The sequence below is a fragment of the Cryptomeria japonica genome, chromosome 9, assembly GCF_030272615.1.
Source record: "Cryptomeria japonica chromosome 9, Sugi_1.0, whole genome shotgun sequence".
NCBI classification, from domain to species: Eukaryota; Viridiplantae; Streptophyta; class Pinopsida; order Cupressales; family Cupressaceae; genus Cryptomeria; species Cryptomeria japonica.
This window is the reverse complement of record NC_081413.1, coordinates 9,817,217-9,836,786: the sequence shown is the minus strand read 5'-3', so window position 1 is coordinate 9,836,786 and position 19,570 is coordinate 9,817,217. Positions and strand designations below refer to the sequence as shown.

Sequence of the window (19,570 nt, the reverse complement as noted above, 5' to 3'; positions counted from 1 at the left end):
AGACAAAAACCCTAGAAGCATTCCCTGCATACCTATTCAATGAAGTATTCAAAATCATAAGGGAAATAGGAGGAATTGCACCATCCTCTTTAATAGTAGATAGATACCCTTTCACTTCTAGAGTAGAAGAAAAGGGCATTAGAAGATCCACAAAAATGTGATTCATTTTAGGGATTTTTCACTCATGGAAGGTGAGACAAACCCTGTTCTCAGACCCAAACACTTACCACCATTACAAACCACCACATCAAAAATCTTAGCACTCTTATTTGGCTTCAAACAAGCTTCCATTAAAATATCTAAAAGATGCTCATCCTCATCATCTATAACATCCATAGAAACTTCTTCCCCATCACAAAGGGAGAAACCAAAATAATACAAAGGAGAAGGAAGATCTACTTCCAACTTCAAAGTAAAATCATTCTCTGTTAGGGTTCCCACAGATACTGAGAGGGGGGGGTGAATCAGTATCTAACCGGTAATGAAATTTTCTTAAAACTAAATATGCAGAATATAAAGTAACAGTATACCGGTATGCAAGAATTAATGCAAATAATAGAATCAAAAGCATCCACATGAAAAGAACACCATAACACAAGATGTTTAATGAGGAAACCCGGTGTGGGAAAAACCTCGGTGGGATTTGTGACCCACAATATTCACTTACTGGCCAATAAGAGAATATTACTTACAATAGGGTCCTGCACATGTAGGAAGGCCAACTGCCTAGAGCTCACTGCTCAATAAGAAGTCACACTGACTTACAATGAGGATTTACACAAATCCAATATTCTGTATTGCTTTACAATAGCATCTTGAATGCCAGATTCAGTACCGGTTCGTGCTCTGTTCTTTACATATACCCTTGACCTATAATTCTCACATTAGGTCTGCCTTATAATTTATTTATGCTTCCTATCCATATCCTACAAATGCCTATAATGATCTCTTTTATATACAAGAGTCATTTTACAATTTGCCAAGTCGGCTTACAATGATAAACAAAATATTACATATCAAAAATCTTGTCGGCCTCTGTGCCGGTATACATATTTCCTTTTGTTCCGGTGTACATCTTTTGTGCCAGTGTACATCTTTTGTGCCGGTGTACATCTTCTGTGTCGGTGCCAGTGTAGATTGATTTTGTTGATGCCGGTGCACTATTTTGTTTGAGTAATGCTTTGCCGGTATAATGTCTTGCCGGTGCCATAGGATTGCAAGGTTGCCTGAGTAATGCTTTGTTGGTGCCATAAGATTGCAAGGTTGCCTGAGTAATGCTTTGTCAGTGCCATAGGATTGCAAGGTTGCCATCAATGACAAAACCTTCAATCACACACAATGTCTCATTGGAGTGTCCATATGCCAACATTCTCCTCTTTCAAGACATATCAGTCCCGCATTAATCAAATTTAGTTTAGCTTGAAGATAGGCATACCAAAGAATATCTAGCATAGATTTATCATCCTACTCGCTCCAAGAGAATGAACAAGGGTGATGCAGGAGCATCCCCGATCGATGAGAAATCTTACATCAACCAAAAATACTTGTTTTCAGTTTTGTTCCTGTTTAGTTCTATGTAGTAGCTTCTGTGTTTCTTTCAGCATTCTCCAGTAGTGGTTCATTTTTAGTTGCGGATCAAATTTTTGGCTTCAAGACTTGTTCTTGTTCCTTATTCTATATTTTCATTTCATTTTGAACCTTTTTCAGCAAGTTGTTGCTTCAGGATTGTCTATTTCTTGGTACCAGAATAGTTTGAGCTTAGCATCTAGTTGGAGATTTCTTCTCTTGTGAAGCATTTTCTTGGCTTGCAGGTCTAATTGGCACCGCACATGATGTTCCTAGGCCCTTGGCTGACCTTCCTTTATGGTTCACACTTCATTTTTGTCATTGGTGGAGGAGATCTCCACACTTTGGGTTTGACCTATTTTGCACGTTTCATTTTCCTATCTTGAAGAATGTAATCTTTTGTGGCTGACTTGGACGTGTTCCCGATGCTATATTTATTGTTGCATTTGATTCTTTGGGGATAGAGAAGACATTTGATTCTTTGGGGATAGAGAAGAGATATGAGGATATCGACACATGATCTGTAATTAGAACACCTCTTGGAGGTCCAGATGGATTGTAATATGGGATGTATTATGTAACTAGGCCTATAAGTCTGCATGTTTGCTCGCATGTTATAGGCCAATTTATGATGAATCCATGATATTGCGAACGTCTGATCTTGCATTTTCTCTATTCTTTGTTGGTGCTTCTGTGGTATTACTCTTGCTGCATGATTTGGATTGTTCTACTTGAGGACCCACTAGACAATGGTTGCATCAAATAGTATCAGAGTTGGTTGTGAACCTTGAGGTATTCCTTTGGGTGAACAGATTGCAGATTTGAGGTAGACTACAAGCATGTTCAATAGATCACAATCTGTGAGGCAATTTGAACTTTGTAGTTAGGCCATCGAGATGAGGCAGTTGTAGCATATCAAACAAGTAGATGTCGCTGAGAAGAATGAACCCTAGAAGGGTAGAGAAGATGATGGAGGATTTCGGAAATGAGATGATGAATTAGATCCAAAATGCACAGGCTAGTTTGCAGAGGAATTCAAAATCAGAGGATGAGTATGAAGAGGCAAGAGAAGAGCTAAATTTCAAAGAGGTTGAAGGATTGGCAAATGAGGTGGAAGTAAGATTTCATAGAGTGGTGGCATAAGTGAGTAAATTTATAAAGTTGAGGTTTCTAACTTTTCGGGTACATTGATTCCGAAAGACTTGATAGATTGGATTAGAGATTTGGAGGACTACTTTGAGTTTGAAGTTATTAAAGATCCACATAGGGCTAGATTAGCATGAACTAACTTGAAAGGGCATGTTTCTTTATGGTGGAAAGAGTTACAAAGTGATAGAATGGAGAATGGTGATCTCAAAATCACCTGGTGGAGGCAGATAACTGCAAGATTGAAGGCTAAATTCATTTCGGGAGACTATGAGTTGGAATTGTTCAAAAAGTTACAGAACTTGAAGGAAAAGAACATGAGTGTGTGTAAAAGCACAAATATGTGTCACGTTTGAGGCCAACTTATCAATACAAGTGAGGGTAAGTGCACAAAGATGGTGGTCAAAAAGGGGGGTATAAGTGGACACTTTTTTTCTGAAATCAGGTGAACCTGAACTTAGATGCAAAATTTGAAAGTCTTCCACTCAAGAAATGAAGATAATAAAACAACAAATATTGTAGTACTCTGAATCTAGTTTCCAAACTACTAAACTTTTTCAAAATTGGATAAGATTAAGGGGGTCAAATCCTTTGTTCATGAAATACTGACCCCGTTTTTTTTTTAAAAACATAACATAGTGTCTAACGTGTGCATCAAAAAATTCATAGTTAGATTTAATATTTTGACAAATCCTTTGGCAGAAAGATAGCTAAGAGTGAGAAATAGAAGACGTGTATTTTTTTGTAATTTTTTGTTGAGTATTTATTTTTTTATGATTTTTCCAATTGAGCACATCCTGAAAATTCGGTACTTGTTCATGCATGAAGCATAAGTTGCACTAAACAAATCGAAACTACATTTTTTTTTTGTACATTGTAAAGAATCAAGTGAGCTAAAATAATATATAAAGTTTTTTAACTTTGGACACGTATATCAAAAGTTATTCAAACAATGGTGCACCTATGTCTGTGAGAACTATGGAGACACTAGTAAAAGAAATTCAATAATAATATGTTATTGTTGTTCAAATTGAAAAAAAATTATATGGTTAGAAAGCTTAGAAGATGGGTGAAAATATGGTGTCAATTTTAGAAATATCCACTTTATGAAGTGTAAACCTGATGATGACAAAGTTGATAAAATAAAACACGTCAAAAATGAGAGAAATGGAGGGAAATCAAACTTCCAATCCGTAGCTTTGTCATCCAGGCCTATTTCCAAGCTTAAAAAGTCAAAAATGTGTATGGGGTACGTATGGTTTAAAAAGCACGTACGAGGTATTTATAGTGTAAGAAGTGCATACGCGCTATTGTATAATATGATATTCTATGTATAATATGTGTATATTCATATAATATATGTAATATATAATATGTGCATAAGATGACATTGTATATATAATATATTTATATACATATAATATATTAAACATATATATACACATCTAAGTGTATAGTCTCTCCCTCTCAAATGCATACAAGGTCTCTCTCTCTCTCTCTCTCTCTCTCTCTCTCTCTCTCTCTCTCTCTCTCTCTCTCTCTCTCTCTCGCTTGCTCTCCCCTTCTCCCTTTCTCCATACCCCATCCCTCTTTCTCTTCTTCTCTCCCTCCATACCCCACTGCAACTATGTCTGTACTTCTATAGAAGTAAGTGAATTTTTATCATGTATTCTCTCCATCCCTCTACCTCTCCCTTCCCCCATGTTCTCTCCCTCTCTCCCTCTCTCTCCCTCTCCCCTCTCCTCTCCCTCTCTCTCCCTCTCCCCTCTCCCCTCCCCCTCCCACCCTCTCTCTCTCTCTTTCTCTCTCTCTCTCTCTCTCTCTCTCTCTCTCTCTCTCTCTCTCTCTCTCTCTCTCTCTCTCTACCTTCCCTCCCCCTCTTCTCTCCCTCTCTCCCTCTCTCTACCTCTCCCTTCCCCCCATGTTCTCTCCCTCTCTCCCTCTCTCTCTACCTCTCCCTTCCCCCCATGTTCTCCCCCTCTCTCCCTCTCTCTCCCTCTGTCCCTCTCTATCCCTCTCCCCTCTCCTCTCTCTCTCTCCCTCTCTCTCCTTCCCTCTCCTCTCTCTCTCTCTCCCTCCCTCTACCTCTCCCTTCCCCCCATGTTCTCTCCCTCTCTCCCTCTCTCTCCCTCTGTCCCCCTCTCTCTCTCTCTCTCTCTCATTCCCCCTCTCTCTCTCTCTCTCTCTCTCTCTCTCTCTCTCTCTCATTCCCTCTCCCCTCTTCTCTCTCTCTCTCTCTCTCTCTCTCTCTCTCTCTCTCTCTCTCTCTCTCTCTCTCTCTCTCTCTCCCCCTCTCTCCCTCTCTCTACCTTCCCTCCCCCCTCTTCTCTCCCTCTCTCCCTCCCTCTACCTCTCCCCTCCCCCCATGTTCTCTCCCTCTCTCCCTCTCTCTCCCTCTCCCCTCTCTCTCTCTCTCTCGCTCTCTCTCTCTCACTCTCTCTCTCTACCTTCCCTCCCCCCTCTTCTCTCACTCTCTCCCTCCCTCTACCTCTCCCTTTCCCCCCATGTTCCCTCTCTCTCTCCCTCTCCTCTCTCTCTCTCTCTCTCTCTCTCTCTCGCTCTCGTTCCCTCGTTCCCTCTCCCCTCTCGTCTCCTTCTCTCTCTCTCTCTCTCTCTCTCTCTCTCTCTCTCTCTCTCTCTCCCCTTTTTGCTCCCTCTCTCTCCCTCTCCCCTCTCCTCTCTCTCTCTCTCTCTCCCTTTCCATGTATGGGGTACTATTCCCATTATTCGATACCCTAGGATAACATTTTTAGGCTTAGTAGCGCATACATGCTACTTATCAACCAAGAATACCATTGGGCTTGCCAACATTTTATGGCCTAGCAGTGCATACGCGGTTTATAGACATAGTTTTAGTTTCCCAAGAGCCTCAACGGCCTCAAAAGAAGTTTTTGAGGTTGTTCAAGGCCCCACTGGAATTGTGTCTGCACTTCTATCACTTTTGTATACATAAAAGTAAGTGAATTTCTTGTTTTTTGCATGATTTCAAATGATTGAATTGTTGTTTTTATTAGTTTTTTGTTTTTGCATGGTTTCAAATGATTAAATTGTGATTGTTTAATAGTTTGATTCCAAAAAATATTGATAAGATGCATACTTATTGTTATTTATTTATTTTTAAACTTTTCTTTACATATATATGTAATATGATTCTATTTAGGTCAACCGATCTCAACCATGGGAAAGAACAAGCGAGGAATGATGGAACAATGAGAGGCTCAAAAGGAAAGACAAAGGCAGTGTATGAAGAAATTGCATGACATAAGAACAATGGGAGAAGAAGGTATGTCAACCTCAACATTTCAATTCGATTTACCAAACGAATATAATGCAACTAATGCAATTGAAGAAGAAACACTTGATAATTTACCATTTGAACCTAATGCAATTGAAGAAGAAACATTTGATAATTTACCGTTTGAACCTAATGCAATTGAAGAAGATACTGCATTGAATAATCAATTAAATGATGAACATATTACACCTTCTCTACTTGATGAATTGAATGTACATACTACACCTATGTTAACACCTCCTAGAATCATTCGTAGGAAACCAAAGTATCTAATTGACATTGATGAGAATATATTAAAGTCAATGCCCAATAAAATGAATGAATGAACTTGTAGGAGAATGGTTAAAATAATATGGCAAAACTATTTTAAAAACTTAAATCAAACCATAAGATGTCAATTAATTGTTCAAATGATTAAAAATTTGAATTTTAGAGAGACAATGAAAATTCTAGGCCTAAGATCATCTGAAAGTAACAGTGAAAGAACTATTGTCAGAAATCTATTTGATGCATATCAATCTATTGGTTCAAAATCACATAGTAAAGATTCTAATGCTACTTGATGTGTCATTACATCAACCATAATGAGCAAGAAAATAAAAAAAGATCGTTTGATAAGAAAAATAAGTAAGTCATTGAACGTTAGTAGAACAACATTAAGTAAAGCATTAAAGAGGTGAGAACAAATAGAGGAACCTAACAATAATTCTCTTTGGGCATTCTCGGGTAGACTACCATGCAAAGACAAGGTTGTTGTAGATGCACTAAAAACATTAATTGAAAATTTTTGGCATGACAACACAAGAGTATCGCCCAACCAAAGAGATGGTGTTAGAAGTCAATACAAGTATTACAAAAATGTGGCATATGCCATGTCCAAATCGATATACAATAAAAATGTAGAATATATCTACATGTATTCATCATTCTATGACCAAAAATAACACTATATGATCCTAAAATTCTGGTGGATCATCAAAATCAAGCCTCTTTGGCACAGTACACGGCTCTGTAGGTGGCTGGAAAACCACAATTCAAAAGCCAAGTTATAATTCTTTTGTAGAAAATAGTTCACAATTAACATCATAAGTATGCATTTAACTTTAATTCCTTTGCAATTGAAATGTAGATTACCTCATCATCTGATCCAGGAGCTAATGCCTTTGCTCTTCTCTCCTTGTCACTCTTAGGAGTTTTCTTGAAGACATACTTAAATTGATCCACCTTATGGCCGTACCACGAAGGAGTCTATTGTAGATTAAATGTACAATTAATATAATTTACTAACATAAATATATCAAAAATACTTAAAATCTATAATATAGAGAACAATGACGTACCTGTGCCTGAGATGCTTCTCCAATGGACTGAGGATGGCTCACCATTGATGTAGAAACTGATGCTATTACCTATACAAAAAATGTACAAAGATTAAATACAATTAATATAATGATATGTATTGAAGGTTGAAAACAATTAATTTTACATATCAAACAAAAGTGTACCCGATCCTGAGATGCTTCTCCAGTGCAAGGAGGAGGGTTCGCCATTGATGAAATAGGTATGGATATTTCCTGTATGAAAAAATTATAAGATTATAATATATCACAAGTTCACATGTACACGTGCATATAATCATGAAATCAAGAAAATAAAGTAGAGATACATACCTCCACCCTCTCTTGATCTGCGGGCGAATCAGGTGCATTCAACATATCCACAGAGCTCAATGGCCATTGTACATGTAAAATAGACAAAAAACACTAATCAATCTACAAACCCCAACTAATACTTGATTTCAACATTTTCAAACAATTGTACAACTAAAAATGTGTTCAATTACCTTCTTCACACATTTTGGCATCTTCGAGGAATTATTTTTCTTAGGATGGCCCTAGATGCAGAGGGGGTACCCTAGAAACACAAAATTAACATGAGATATTAGTACAGATAATAAATTAAACATAATTTTAAAAATCTAAAATGAAATGACTTGCATATTCCATCAAAACAATACATAAAAAAGAGTTGTACAAAATATCATACCGTATAGCCTTGTAGGCCAAAATCGATTGCTTATAGCGTGATGTCATCAATCTGGGACATTTTGTCCCAGAAATTGGACCAAGAATTAAAGATAGTTATTATATCTTGTATTTTTTTGAATTCAAAGTGTACTATTCTATTTTAACATGTTACAATATTTATACCTCAGGCATTGAAGTTGCAGCTATGGTAACTAGGGGAGGTGTATGGGATACTGTTGCTACATCCTGAAATGCATATTATTTGTCTCAATTTAAATTGATGTATAAATGAAAATTCATTTATGTAATTACAAAATTAAAGTGATTGATAAATAAAATGTTATGAATTCAAATCAACACACCTGTGTCTGTGGCTTATGGGAAAACACCATGTCTATCAACTCATCTGTCAGCGTGACATCCTCAACTGTGTGAGCCTAACATCTACAACCACAAATCATGCATAGATGATATGAGTATCAATCTGCATCGGCTGCATCATCTATCCCCGAGCATATCCCCGAGAAACTGGCACACATATGCTCGATGGGCTCTCTGTCGCCCTCTAACGGATCATCATTCAATACAATAGGGTGTGCTAATGATTTCCCATGCTAGATGATGGCACCAATCAATGTTGTGGCCACTTGAAGAGTCTGTAACTCCATCGACTCTTTCATCTCTAATGGGACAGCCTGATGCACCTTTGGTTTGGGTGCTAGGGGGTGGCGACTCTCCGCGGCTAATCGCCTACGGGCTCCAGGTCTATCTTGGGCAGAGCCACCACCTCTACCATGAAACTCTCTCATGTCAAAATAATTTGGGTGCACATTGAGCACAAACTCACAATATATTTTTCTCAAAAAATATAATGGCACCTCATAATTATTACAAGGTGGATCATCAAAGACCATCCACCACTTCTGCCAAAAAAGATTCTTCATCTACACATTGGTACACCAATGCATGGGAAACCTCTTTGCATTAGGAGGTAATGACTGACCAGTTTTGGGTTCAACAAAAAGGGCACATATTTGTTGTTTATAAATATTTTTGTTTTTAACTCCATTGTATGATAGCCCATTGGCATAGAATTGACGACACCTATCCCTAAAGCTTCTCCATTTGGTAATTTATGTGGAAACAGCTATGGCACCACTAGCTAATGTTTCTAGGCTAGTGGCTAGGGATTGATGATGGTCAAGTTCAGAAGTTTTCAATTTTACAATCAGTCTATTGATTTTGGATGTATTTTTCCCTAACTAATTAATTAATTCTTCCTGTGTTTCGACTGTGCGGTCAAAAGGAGGAATTGGGGGTTGTTCTTGTCTGTTTTCAGGAGGTGCATTTGGTTGTTCTTATGGGTTTTCAAGAGTTGCATTTGGTTGTTCTTGATCTGGATTAGAAGAATTTGGTTTTTGAAACAAAAAATGAAAAAACCTAATCAAAATTAATGAAATGAAATTCAAAATGTAAAACAAATTGCATAAACTAGAAAGAAAGACAAAAATAAACAAAAACTAACCTTGATCTATAGCTGGAGGGTAAATTTAGCACCCCATTCGTGGTTTAGGTTAGAAAATGGGAAAAAAACAAAGTAAAAAACACGCTTTTCGGGTAAATGAGGACCCAGTTTTTTTTTTAAACTATTTTTATCAGGCATCGAGTATGTGGTTTTACTAGGATTATTAGCACGTACACGCTCATTTTCCTATATGCAGTGCGTACACGCTCATTTTCCTATAAGTAGCGCGTACATGCTCATTTTCCTAGGCATAGCGTGTACGCACTAATTTTCCTAATGGTAGCACATACGCACTACCTTTTCTAGGCTTGGGAAGAACAAACCTAAGCATGTACATGGGAATTTGAAATTTTAAAACCGCGTACGCGCTGCCTTTTTTTCCAAGTTTTTTTTGGGTGGTGTCCACTTTTCTGACCACCATCTTTGTGCACACGCTCGTGAGTTTAAGTATTTCTAACTAAAAAATAATTTTAATCAAACATATGGTTTATATAGATTCATTATAGCTAATTTATATATGGGCCACAACTTTTCCAATTGGAAGTATCTACTAAATGTATATTTTATACCACTTTGGGTCGAATTACCAAAAAAAATTAAAATTAAAAAAAATTGATGTTTCAATAACTCCAACTCTTATAAATAATATTTTTTTTGAAATGTAAAAATACCCTTTTATAAATCTATAAGTGAATTTTCCAAAATATACATCTTTTAATATTTTAGTTAGTTTTTTATGTTTAATATTTTATTTTTATTGAAAGTAGGTCATCAACACTAAAATATAAAGTTGATTATCTTGCCAAGGAAAAATACTAAAATTTATTTTAGAAGTTTGAAAAAAATATGATGCATTAGAAAAAAGAATCTAAGTCAAGTTGATATAATTCTTTTCTAATTTGGATAAATAATTGAGAAAAAGGTGTTGTGGGAATTGGAAAGAGTTATATTTCAGCACACACAACTTTTCAAATTTATTGAAAAATATATATTTATAAAAATAGTAAAAGATGTATCCATCCACTGAAGTTTTAAGTTATCAATATACACAAAAAAATTAAAGAAAAAATGGTAAAATTTACTAAATATAGTGTGGTGGCTTGTGTAACTTAAATTTCAGCATTTTATCAGCAACTAAATTATAGTGTTTACTAATAAAAAACTGCCTTCAAATATTTTAAAAATTTTTTGTTAAAATTACAAACATAAAATAGACAAAAGAATATAACTTTTATTAGTTTACATCATTTCAAAATCCAAAACATATATTTCACTTTCTATTGATTTAATTAAAAAATTTGAATCAGCATTGGCCATTTCCTTTATAAAAGTGTAACACAAATTTGTACTTTTACCCATGTGAAAGAGTATACTGAGGAATTATACAAGGTGATGATCAAATCTAGACATCAAGAGATGGATAGGGAGAAGGTGGCTAGATACATAACTGAACTTCGATTTAATATTTAGGATGAGAAGGGTATGTTGAAGATTTCTACAATTGAGGAGGCTTACCAATATGCTTTGAATGCAGAAGTTAAAGTGAAAAGAAGAAAATAGAATAACCCTAGAGGAAGAGAGAGATATGTAGTGAATAGAGCGTAGATGAGTGCCAGTCTGGAGAAATAGACTATTGAAGAAGAATCAAGATCTAAATGGAGTAAAGAACAAGATTTTAAGATACAAAGAAAAGGAAATGGGAGTAGTAACAAAGAATTCTTGGGTAAATTTTCAAGTGTGGAGAAACTAAACAAAGATCTTATGAGTGTTCTCAAGGAACTAGTAAGAAAGGAATGACAAGGGATTTCATGACACGTGAGAACGAGGAAACTGGAGCTATAGATGAGAGTGTGGTAGAATAAGAGCAAGGAGAATCTCTTATGTTCAGAAGAGTCTTGGTGGAGAAGAGTAGAAATGAGACCTAACCTATACAAAGGAAGAATCCTTTCCGGACTATATGCAAATTAGGAAGTAAGTGTTGTAAGGTTATTGTGGATAGTGGAAGTACTAATAATCTAGTACCCAAGGAGAAGATAGAGAATCTTGGTTTGAAGAGTCTTGAGCATCCTTGTCCTTATAAGATGAGTTGGTTGAAAGATGATCACGCAGATGAAGTTAGAGAGAAGTGCTGGATGAATTTTAATATTGGACCTTATAAAGATGAAGTCTTTGTATGATGTCATGTTTATGAGTGCTTGTCATGTTTTGTTGGGTAGACCTTGTTAGTTTGATAGAGGAGCTATCAATGATTGTAGAAGAAACTTGATCACTATTGAGAAGGATGGGAAGAAGTTTACTTTGGCTTCTTTGAAGTGGAAGGACAAGGAAGTGAAGAACTTGAATCTTGTAAAGAGTTGTTGTGCTAAGAAGTAGGATGCAGAGGATGGCATGGATTTGAAGAAGGATCTTGTGGATGGGTTTGATATAAAGGTGGTACCAAATGACAGTAAATTTAGAGTCATGGTGGTAGATAAGATAAATTCCTATGGAAGAAATAAATTAGACTTGCGGAAGAAGGAAAGTGGTATTAAGAGACAGTGTGTAGGTATGAAGCAAGGAAAGAGAGGAGAAGAGAAGAAAAACTTGAAGAATCTTGCAAAGGTATAAGAGGAGGTAAGGAGAAACAAATTTGCAGACAAAAAAGACATTTGCATCATAAATGAACATGGGGTCTATATTGTGAATCCTTTTCGATGTTCACTAGCTTCCTCTCATGGAACATATTTCTCTACTTGGGGTGTCTGATGCAGGAGCATCCTTGGTCGATGAGAAATCTTGCATCAACCAAAAATACATGTTTTTAGTTTTGTTCCCATTCAATTCTATGTTGCAGCTTATGTGTTTCTTTCATCATTCTCTGGTAGTTGTTCATTTTCCATTCCGAATTATATTTTTGGCTTCCAAACTTGTTCTTGTTCCCTGTTCTAGATTTTTAGTTCATTTGGAACCTTTTCTAGCAAGTTGTCGCTTCTTGATTGTCGGTTTCATGGTACCATAATAATTGGATCTTAGCAGCTAGTTGGAGATTTCTTCTCTTGTGGAGAATTTTATTTTCTTGCGGATCTAATTGGCACCACACACGATGTTCCTGGGCCCTTGGCCGGCCTTTCTTTATGGTCCGCACTTCGTTTTTTTCCTTGGCGGAGGAGATCTTCACACTTTCGGTCTGACCTATTTTACATGTTTCATTTTCTTGTCTTCAAGAATGTAATATTTTGTGGCCAACCCAAATGTGTTATGGATGCTATATATATTGTTGTATTTGATTCTTTAGGGATATTGAATAGATATGAGGATATATATTCATGATCTATAATTAGAACACCTCTTGGAGGTTCGAATGGATTGTAATCTGTGGTGTATTATGTAACTAGGCCTGTAAGTCTACATGTTTTCCTGCATGTTGCTTCTAATTTATGATGAATCCATGTTATTGCAGATGTTTGATCTTGCATTTTCTCTATTTTGTGTTGGTGCTTCTGTGGAATTACTCTTGATACATGATCTGGATTTTTCTTCTTGAGGACCCTCAAGACCATGGCTACATCAAAGGGTCAACAAAACCATTCTCATTAACTGCACCAACACCACCAACGACAAAAACCATCTCCATTCAATACCCCTTAATTGGTGGAGAAGAGGCTTGAAGGAGCCATCAATAGAAACCTCTCCCATAATAGATTATTTGAAAGATCTGACACAAGAGCCTTTAAATCCCAACGTATGGGAAATATCCATTATCACCTTTTGAGAGTGAGATATCCTAGTGGAGATATCTACCATAGATAAACCCTCCAACATTATACCCTCTCATTTAACCACTTCAACACCAAGCACCCCACCATCTTCCCTAGCTGATGTAGTAGTTCGACAATCAATTTAATCACTAGAGAAATGGCTCCCCTTTCCTAATCTATAGTGCAAGCAGTGTGAGAAAGGGTAGGAGTTAAAAGAAGATGTCATTAAAAGAGCATTGGACATGCTAGCAGGGCCAAGGAATTTATATGAATCTCCTCTATAGATTGACATTAAGGAGATATTATATTTGTTACAACTTGACCTTACAAGCATGTTGCAAGGAATTTATTGGAAAACAAGCTGACATGGTTCATAAAATACCCTCTCACTCCTCTATATATTATTGTGACTAAATATTTCTACTACTTTTTGCAATGAAGTTTCCCAATAGAATGTAAAACATAGTTCCCCAGCTCCCCACTCCAGTATCAAACATTTTTAATGCCCTCTTTACTAATGATTCATTTCTCATCCTTTTTGAAGAGCAATTAACTCTTTGTCAATCCTTGTAATTTCTTAATATTGTTTTCCTTACTTCTCATTCTAGTATATAATGGCAAATAAATTAGTGCTATAGTTATATCTATTTTCCTAAGCCTCTTAATCCTGAGTGGGTTATTGAATAAGATTCGATATTAGAGTTGAAGTTTCTAGGATTTTATTTTTCTTTATGATCTTCCTTTATAGCTTCATGGTAACATACTCTAGAATAGATCAAAAGACTATAAACCCTTTTTAATATGCTTATAGCCAAGAATTTTTTTTTCCTCCTTCTTAGTTTTTTTAGAAGCATGTCACCAAAACCTTGATAAATTGCACTTAAATATCTTCCTTAGGATTATCGTAACTAGAGAAGGATTCAACCATGATTCTTGTGAATTTTGTTGTCTTTTATATAAATTTGGTAGTCTTGTCCTTATTAAAATTAATGACAAGGTTCAAGAATTGTGTGTCAAATGAATAATTAGCATATTTGAGAAAAATTGAGGCATGAAGAAATTGCCTTGAACAATTCCTTGCTTTGAGAACATAACATGACATGTAACCCAATAAATTAACAATGCTAATGCCCATTCTAATAATGGGGCTTATACTAATCCAAATCAATTTATTTGTTACAAGTAATAGAGTGATTAGTATGCCATTGTACGATTTCATTTATTGAAGAAGAATAATTTTAGGAATATTATTTACATTAGTCATTAAACTCTTTAGATGTTACCTATGGTTAATTTTCTAGATCATACTCTTTCCAAACATATCTGCGTTCATAAACTAATTTTCTAATAGAGGTGTTTGGTATATTTCGGACCTCTTTTTGAGAACTAGTAAGTGTTTTATTTTATAACCATTATAATATAAATCTAAACACAAATTTTGAAAATAAAGATTCATGATTATAAATTATTTCAAATAATTGTTAACTTTTTTCTCTAGACATGATTCATAAACTTGGGGAATGGTGTACCAAGTCTTGGTGGTCCAATGAATGTAAGATATATGTAAGCAATATTTTTTAAAATTATAATAATTGAAAATATTATCTATTGCTCTCTTCACAATTGTAAAACGTTTCAAAACTCAACTATAGGTGGAGTCTCTATTCCTCTTCAAGTAAATGGCACTACAAGTTTGAAATGGTTTGGCTAGCGAATATGAAACTTAAAATATAGGAAAAGTGTCCCTAGATTAACATGTGTATTAACCTAGGATCAATTCCTTTTTCTTGGACAAAGTTAGAGGTGAGTGGGGTTGGCTTACTATTAATAAGGAACATGGATAGTGCCTTGCACTCACACTTCTACTAATTACATCAAATTAGGATTGATTGAGCGTGTGTAGGTGGACTAGGCTAACAATTTTGAAATGAAACATTTTATTAAAATATAACAAGTATATCATATAAGAAAGAAATAATAAGGTAGATCTGGAATGAGGATAGAAAGAAGAACCTAAAATTGAAGTCTAAAGTCGTCTATGTAGGAAATAAGTGTCAGGGACCTATGTCTAAAGGTTATAGATATTTGGGAGATGATTAGAAATGAGATAAGGAAAATCTACACATCTATCTCCTAAAAATATAAGTAAAACTATCAAGACACGAGCGTTGGTTACCTTGGTCCTAGGATTTTCATTGTCTCAAAGTCTGGCGATGTCTACCATTTTCTTTTCCAGTATTTTTTAATTATAAATCTCATCGTCAAATTTAAACCCACACAAAGGGAAAAAGGGAAAAAATGATTATGTTATATAGGGGACTCCCCAAGTCAAACCCAATATTGGTGTTCCCACTTACACAATAGCAATGGTGAGATAAAGCACATGACCCCACAAGGAAAATGAAGAAATAAATGATAAATGTTAAAATCACAAACTTACCCTAGGTATGAAACCCTCTCAGAGAGTTCCACATAAATTCTTGATGTAGCACTCCTTAAAATCCTTAAAGAGGGCATGGCATGATAATAACAATGAGCAAGAGACAAGAAACAATACTTGAGTTTAGTTTTTCAGTGATATTATTATAGATGTAGAAGTGCTTGTAGCTTTCTACTCATTATATGATTGCTCTAGACTAAATTGGATTGTAGTGCTAGATATTATGAAGGATGGAAGATGTTCTTTAATAGGGATCATGAGGTTATTTCAAGTATAGGCAGAAAAATAGCAATCAAATGCAAAGATCAAGACCAAATCATGAGAACCAACCCAAATTTGAACTCCGTTTTGTGGGACTAGAGTACTATTTATGCTTGGGTCCACCTAAAAAGGGGCCTTTGAAAGGAAGATGCAAGTATTGAGACCCTTAACATAAGAGCTAGTCTAAGATTTTTTATTTGAGGATGATTTAAGTGTAGGAATATTGGTGAAATTTTAGGATAGCATATAGTATAAGTGGTCTTAAAGTTTACAAGGGGAATGCTAACTAAAGTTATCACCAAATGGAACATTAAAATATTAGGGTAAACAATTTACGACACCACAAAGCCAAATTAGTTCACTTAGCTTGATATCTACTTTAATAAGGTCTTCCCATTGGATCTTAACCTCATCAACTAGAATTTTTATGGCACTATTTATGGCCCCTCTTTTATTTGTTGTAGACCTTTAGAAATCTTCATGTGCTTGTTGCCATTTTAGTTGCATGCTAACGCTACATCAATTTTGGAAGTCTATTTTTTGGATGTTTTTTTCAATTATCCTAGCAAAATATTATTTTGAAAAATAGGCTGAAAATTCCATTTAGACTTACTAGGGTTGGGCATGCTTTTGAGTGGAAATTACATTAAACATGTGGACAGATAGGAATACTAAATTATTTTAAGGTGGTGTTGTGAATATTCATTTTCCCATGTAGCCTAAAGCCATAATATATATGTTTACGCATAATCTTATGCACTTGGATGTGATCATTGTCATGGTTCCTTATATGGACAATTTCGGTCCCACACCAATTTTTGTATTTTAGCAATTATCATGAGTGCCTTGTCTTGATTCATACTAGAACATGGTTCTTATGATATACCTATTTGAATCCTAAGATCACTTCTCTTCCCATATTGAAATAAGATAGATGTATAGTGCAACATACTAAAATATCATAGGACTTGTATACATGAATGATCTTTTCTTTCTTATTGAAGTTTTTCCAAGTGTATTCATAGAAAATATGGTTATTAGCCTTGTGATAAATCTTAGGCATTCACAAAGAATTAGGTTAAGGTTATTAGGGCATTGTTAATTGTTATTTATTTTTTTGTAATGTTCCTAATTAAAAGAACCTATGGAGCACAACCCTTTTCCTATCATATCTCAAAGAAGAAGTTGCCTACTCTTGTGAATCAGTATAATGTTGTCCCTAGTTGATTATAAGTATTAAGTATTCTATGTTAGGATGGCATTCCCTAAATTTGGTTTAGAAGTTTTCTACTTGTAGAATCTTAATGAGCATTGGGTCAAAGTTTGATTATATGGTTGCTCTTGCACTATCTTCTCTAATTAGACATGTCTCCCCTTTATATGATTGTTGTCTCCATACTATTCATTCTAGGTGTGGTTCACACAATTATCCTCGCTGTGAACATCATAGCTAGTCTCCCTTAACACATTGTCAATTTCCCAACATGATTGTGGTGTATATTATTGAGCTCCTAATTAAAACTTACATTGTTGAATCAAGTAAAAGAGAAAGCCCAAAACGATATTATCATGGATGCAGCAATCACCCTATGATCCTCCTCCTATTGATAGGATTGCATTTTCGTCTGTAAAGTTTTAAATCGAGACAATGTTTTGCTTTTATTTAATTTTGATACAAAATGTCTACCATTCATCGCTAAAATTATAAATCCAGCTTCATTGTTCTTTGAAATGAGAGATAATCTAATGTCAATTCGTTATTGTTTTCACAACACAAAAATGTTTTAATCTGTTGGCTTTGCGTTATGGTATTGACATTTTCGCTCTCTACTATTTTGAGAGTATAGTAAACTAAACCGTGTACGCAAGTCTTGCATGAATAGCCACACGTTTGACTCGGTGCAATTGACAATCCTGGCTGTTAAGACTAAGGGGTTCGCACTTTGAAGACTGTCTTCAAGAATGGTCGTTTGGAATGGTAGGGTGGACTGACATATTATTATTACTATATATTCGTTACTCTGTATTGTATTTCTATCATTCCGCAATCATTAGAAACTGTAAATACCAAACGGACAAAGGTCTGAGCATAAATTTCATTTCTGTTTGCTATTGCAAAGGCCTGAGCATAAACTTCATTTTTATTTCATATCGCAAAGGTGTGAGCATAAATTTCATTCTCTTTGAGTAAATTATAGGTTTCATAGAAATTGTATGGCAATATCTCGATTAAGCATCGGTGGTGGGCATCTAGCAACAGAGCAAGTGAAAGGAGATGGAAAGCACATATGCCATGCCCAGGTTGGAGATATTTGGAGATCTATTCAGGGTGGTGATGATTGGAATGGCATGATTGACCCCATTAACCTACTTCTCAAATCAGAAATACTCAGGTATGGTGATTGGGCGTGGTTATCAGGTAACCCGATATATTTACGCCAATACAGCTGTGTTAAAGTCGTTTTTCAAGCCGAAATCCGGTTATAGTGGTGCTTGGATGGGATATATTGCTGTTTGAACAGATCCAAAGGAGATAAAGAGATTGGGAAGACGGGATATAGTTGTTGCATGGAGGGGAACTAAAACACCTCAAGAATGGATGCAAAATATGAAGGATATATTAGTCCCTGGTACCTTATCTCAGAGTACACAGTGTCCCGACATACAAACAACTTTCAAACCAGGTGTTCAAATAGAGAAGGGATTTCTGAGCTGTTATAACTCTGTATATGGAGACTCTGAGAGATCCAGACATAGTGCAAGAGATATTGTGGTGACCGAAATAACAAGATTATTAAATGAGTACAAAGATGAAGAAGATATGAGCATAACTTTCACTGGACATAGTTTGGGTGCTGCGTTAGCAACTCTAAGTGCATATGATAACAAACAGATTATCATGAAAGAAAATGATAGGAAATCAATCCCTGTCACAGTTTTTGCCTCCGCTTCTCCACGTGTAGGAAACCTAGCTTTTTCCCAACATTTGCAGGAGATAGGCGTTAAAGTTTTGTGGTTGGTAAATACATGGGACGTCGTTCCCAAAGTTCCTGGAGTTTTTCTCAACGAGAACATGGGATGGCTTACCAGATTCTGCATTGGCTTCCCTGGACATATGTTCATGTGGGAGTCCCCATTACTTTGGACAGTAGGAGCTCTGCAGTGCTGAAGAAATCATATAATCCAGCCAGTTTCCACAATTTAGAGGTTTATCTCCACTTGCTTGATGGGTTTCAAGGAAATAACAAGCTGCCTTTCGAACCATCTGGAAGAGATCCAGCTTTGGTGAACAAGTACTCCGACTTGCTTATTGAAAAGCTTCAAATCCCTTCTAAGTGGTGGGTAAGGAGGGATAAAGAGATTGTAAAGCGGATAGACGGGTTATTGGTATACTCTCCTACGACTCCCACTCCTGTTCCCCTAGCTCCTCGTCTACCCTATATGCGCCCCAGTAATTCCAATTCACTCCCAGTTTATAACTCATCAAATTCTCGCTCCTTCCTAAAATTCTTATAGAATGTAATATGGTTAGAAATTCTTTAGGTGCGTTATTTTTTTCGAGTGTAAAGCTCC

General features: G+C 35.9%; 1 protein-coding gene across 1 annotated transcript; it reads left to right on the top strand.

Annotated features, from left to right (window-relative positions):
* Nucleotides 1-18,211: 18,211 nt before the first annotated feature.
* LOC131056742 (phospholipase A1-Igamma2, chloroplastic-like) lies at nt 18,212-19,166 on the top strand. Its single transcript, XM_059211422.1, has 2 exons — nt 18,212-18,416; nt 18,520-19,166. Exons 1-2 carry the CDS (start codon nt 18,212-18,214, stop codon nt 19,164-19,166), a joined length of 852 nt encoding a protein of 283 aa, XP_059067405.1.
* The last annotated feature ends 404 nt before the right edge of the window (nt 19,167-19,570 follow it).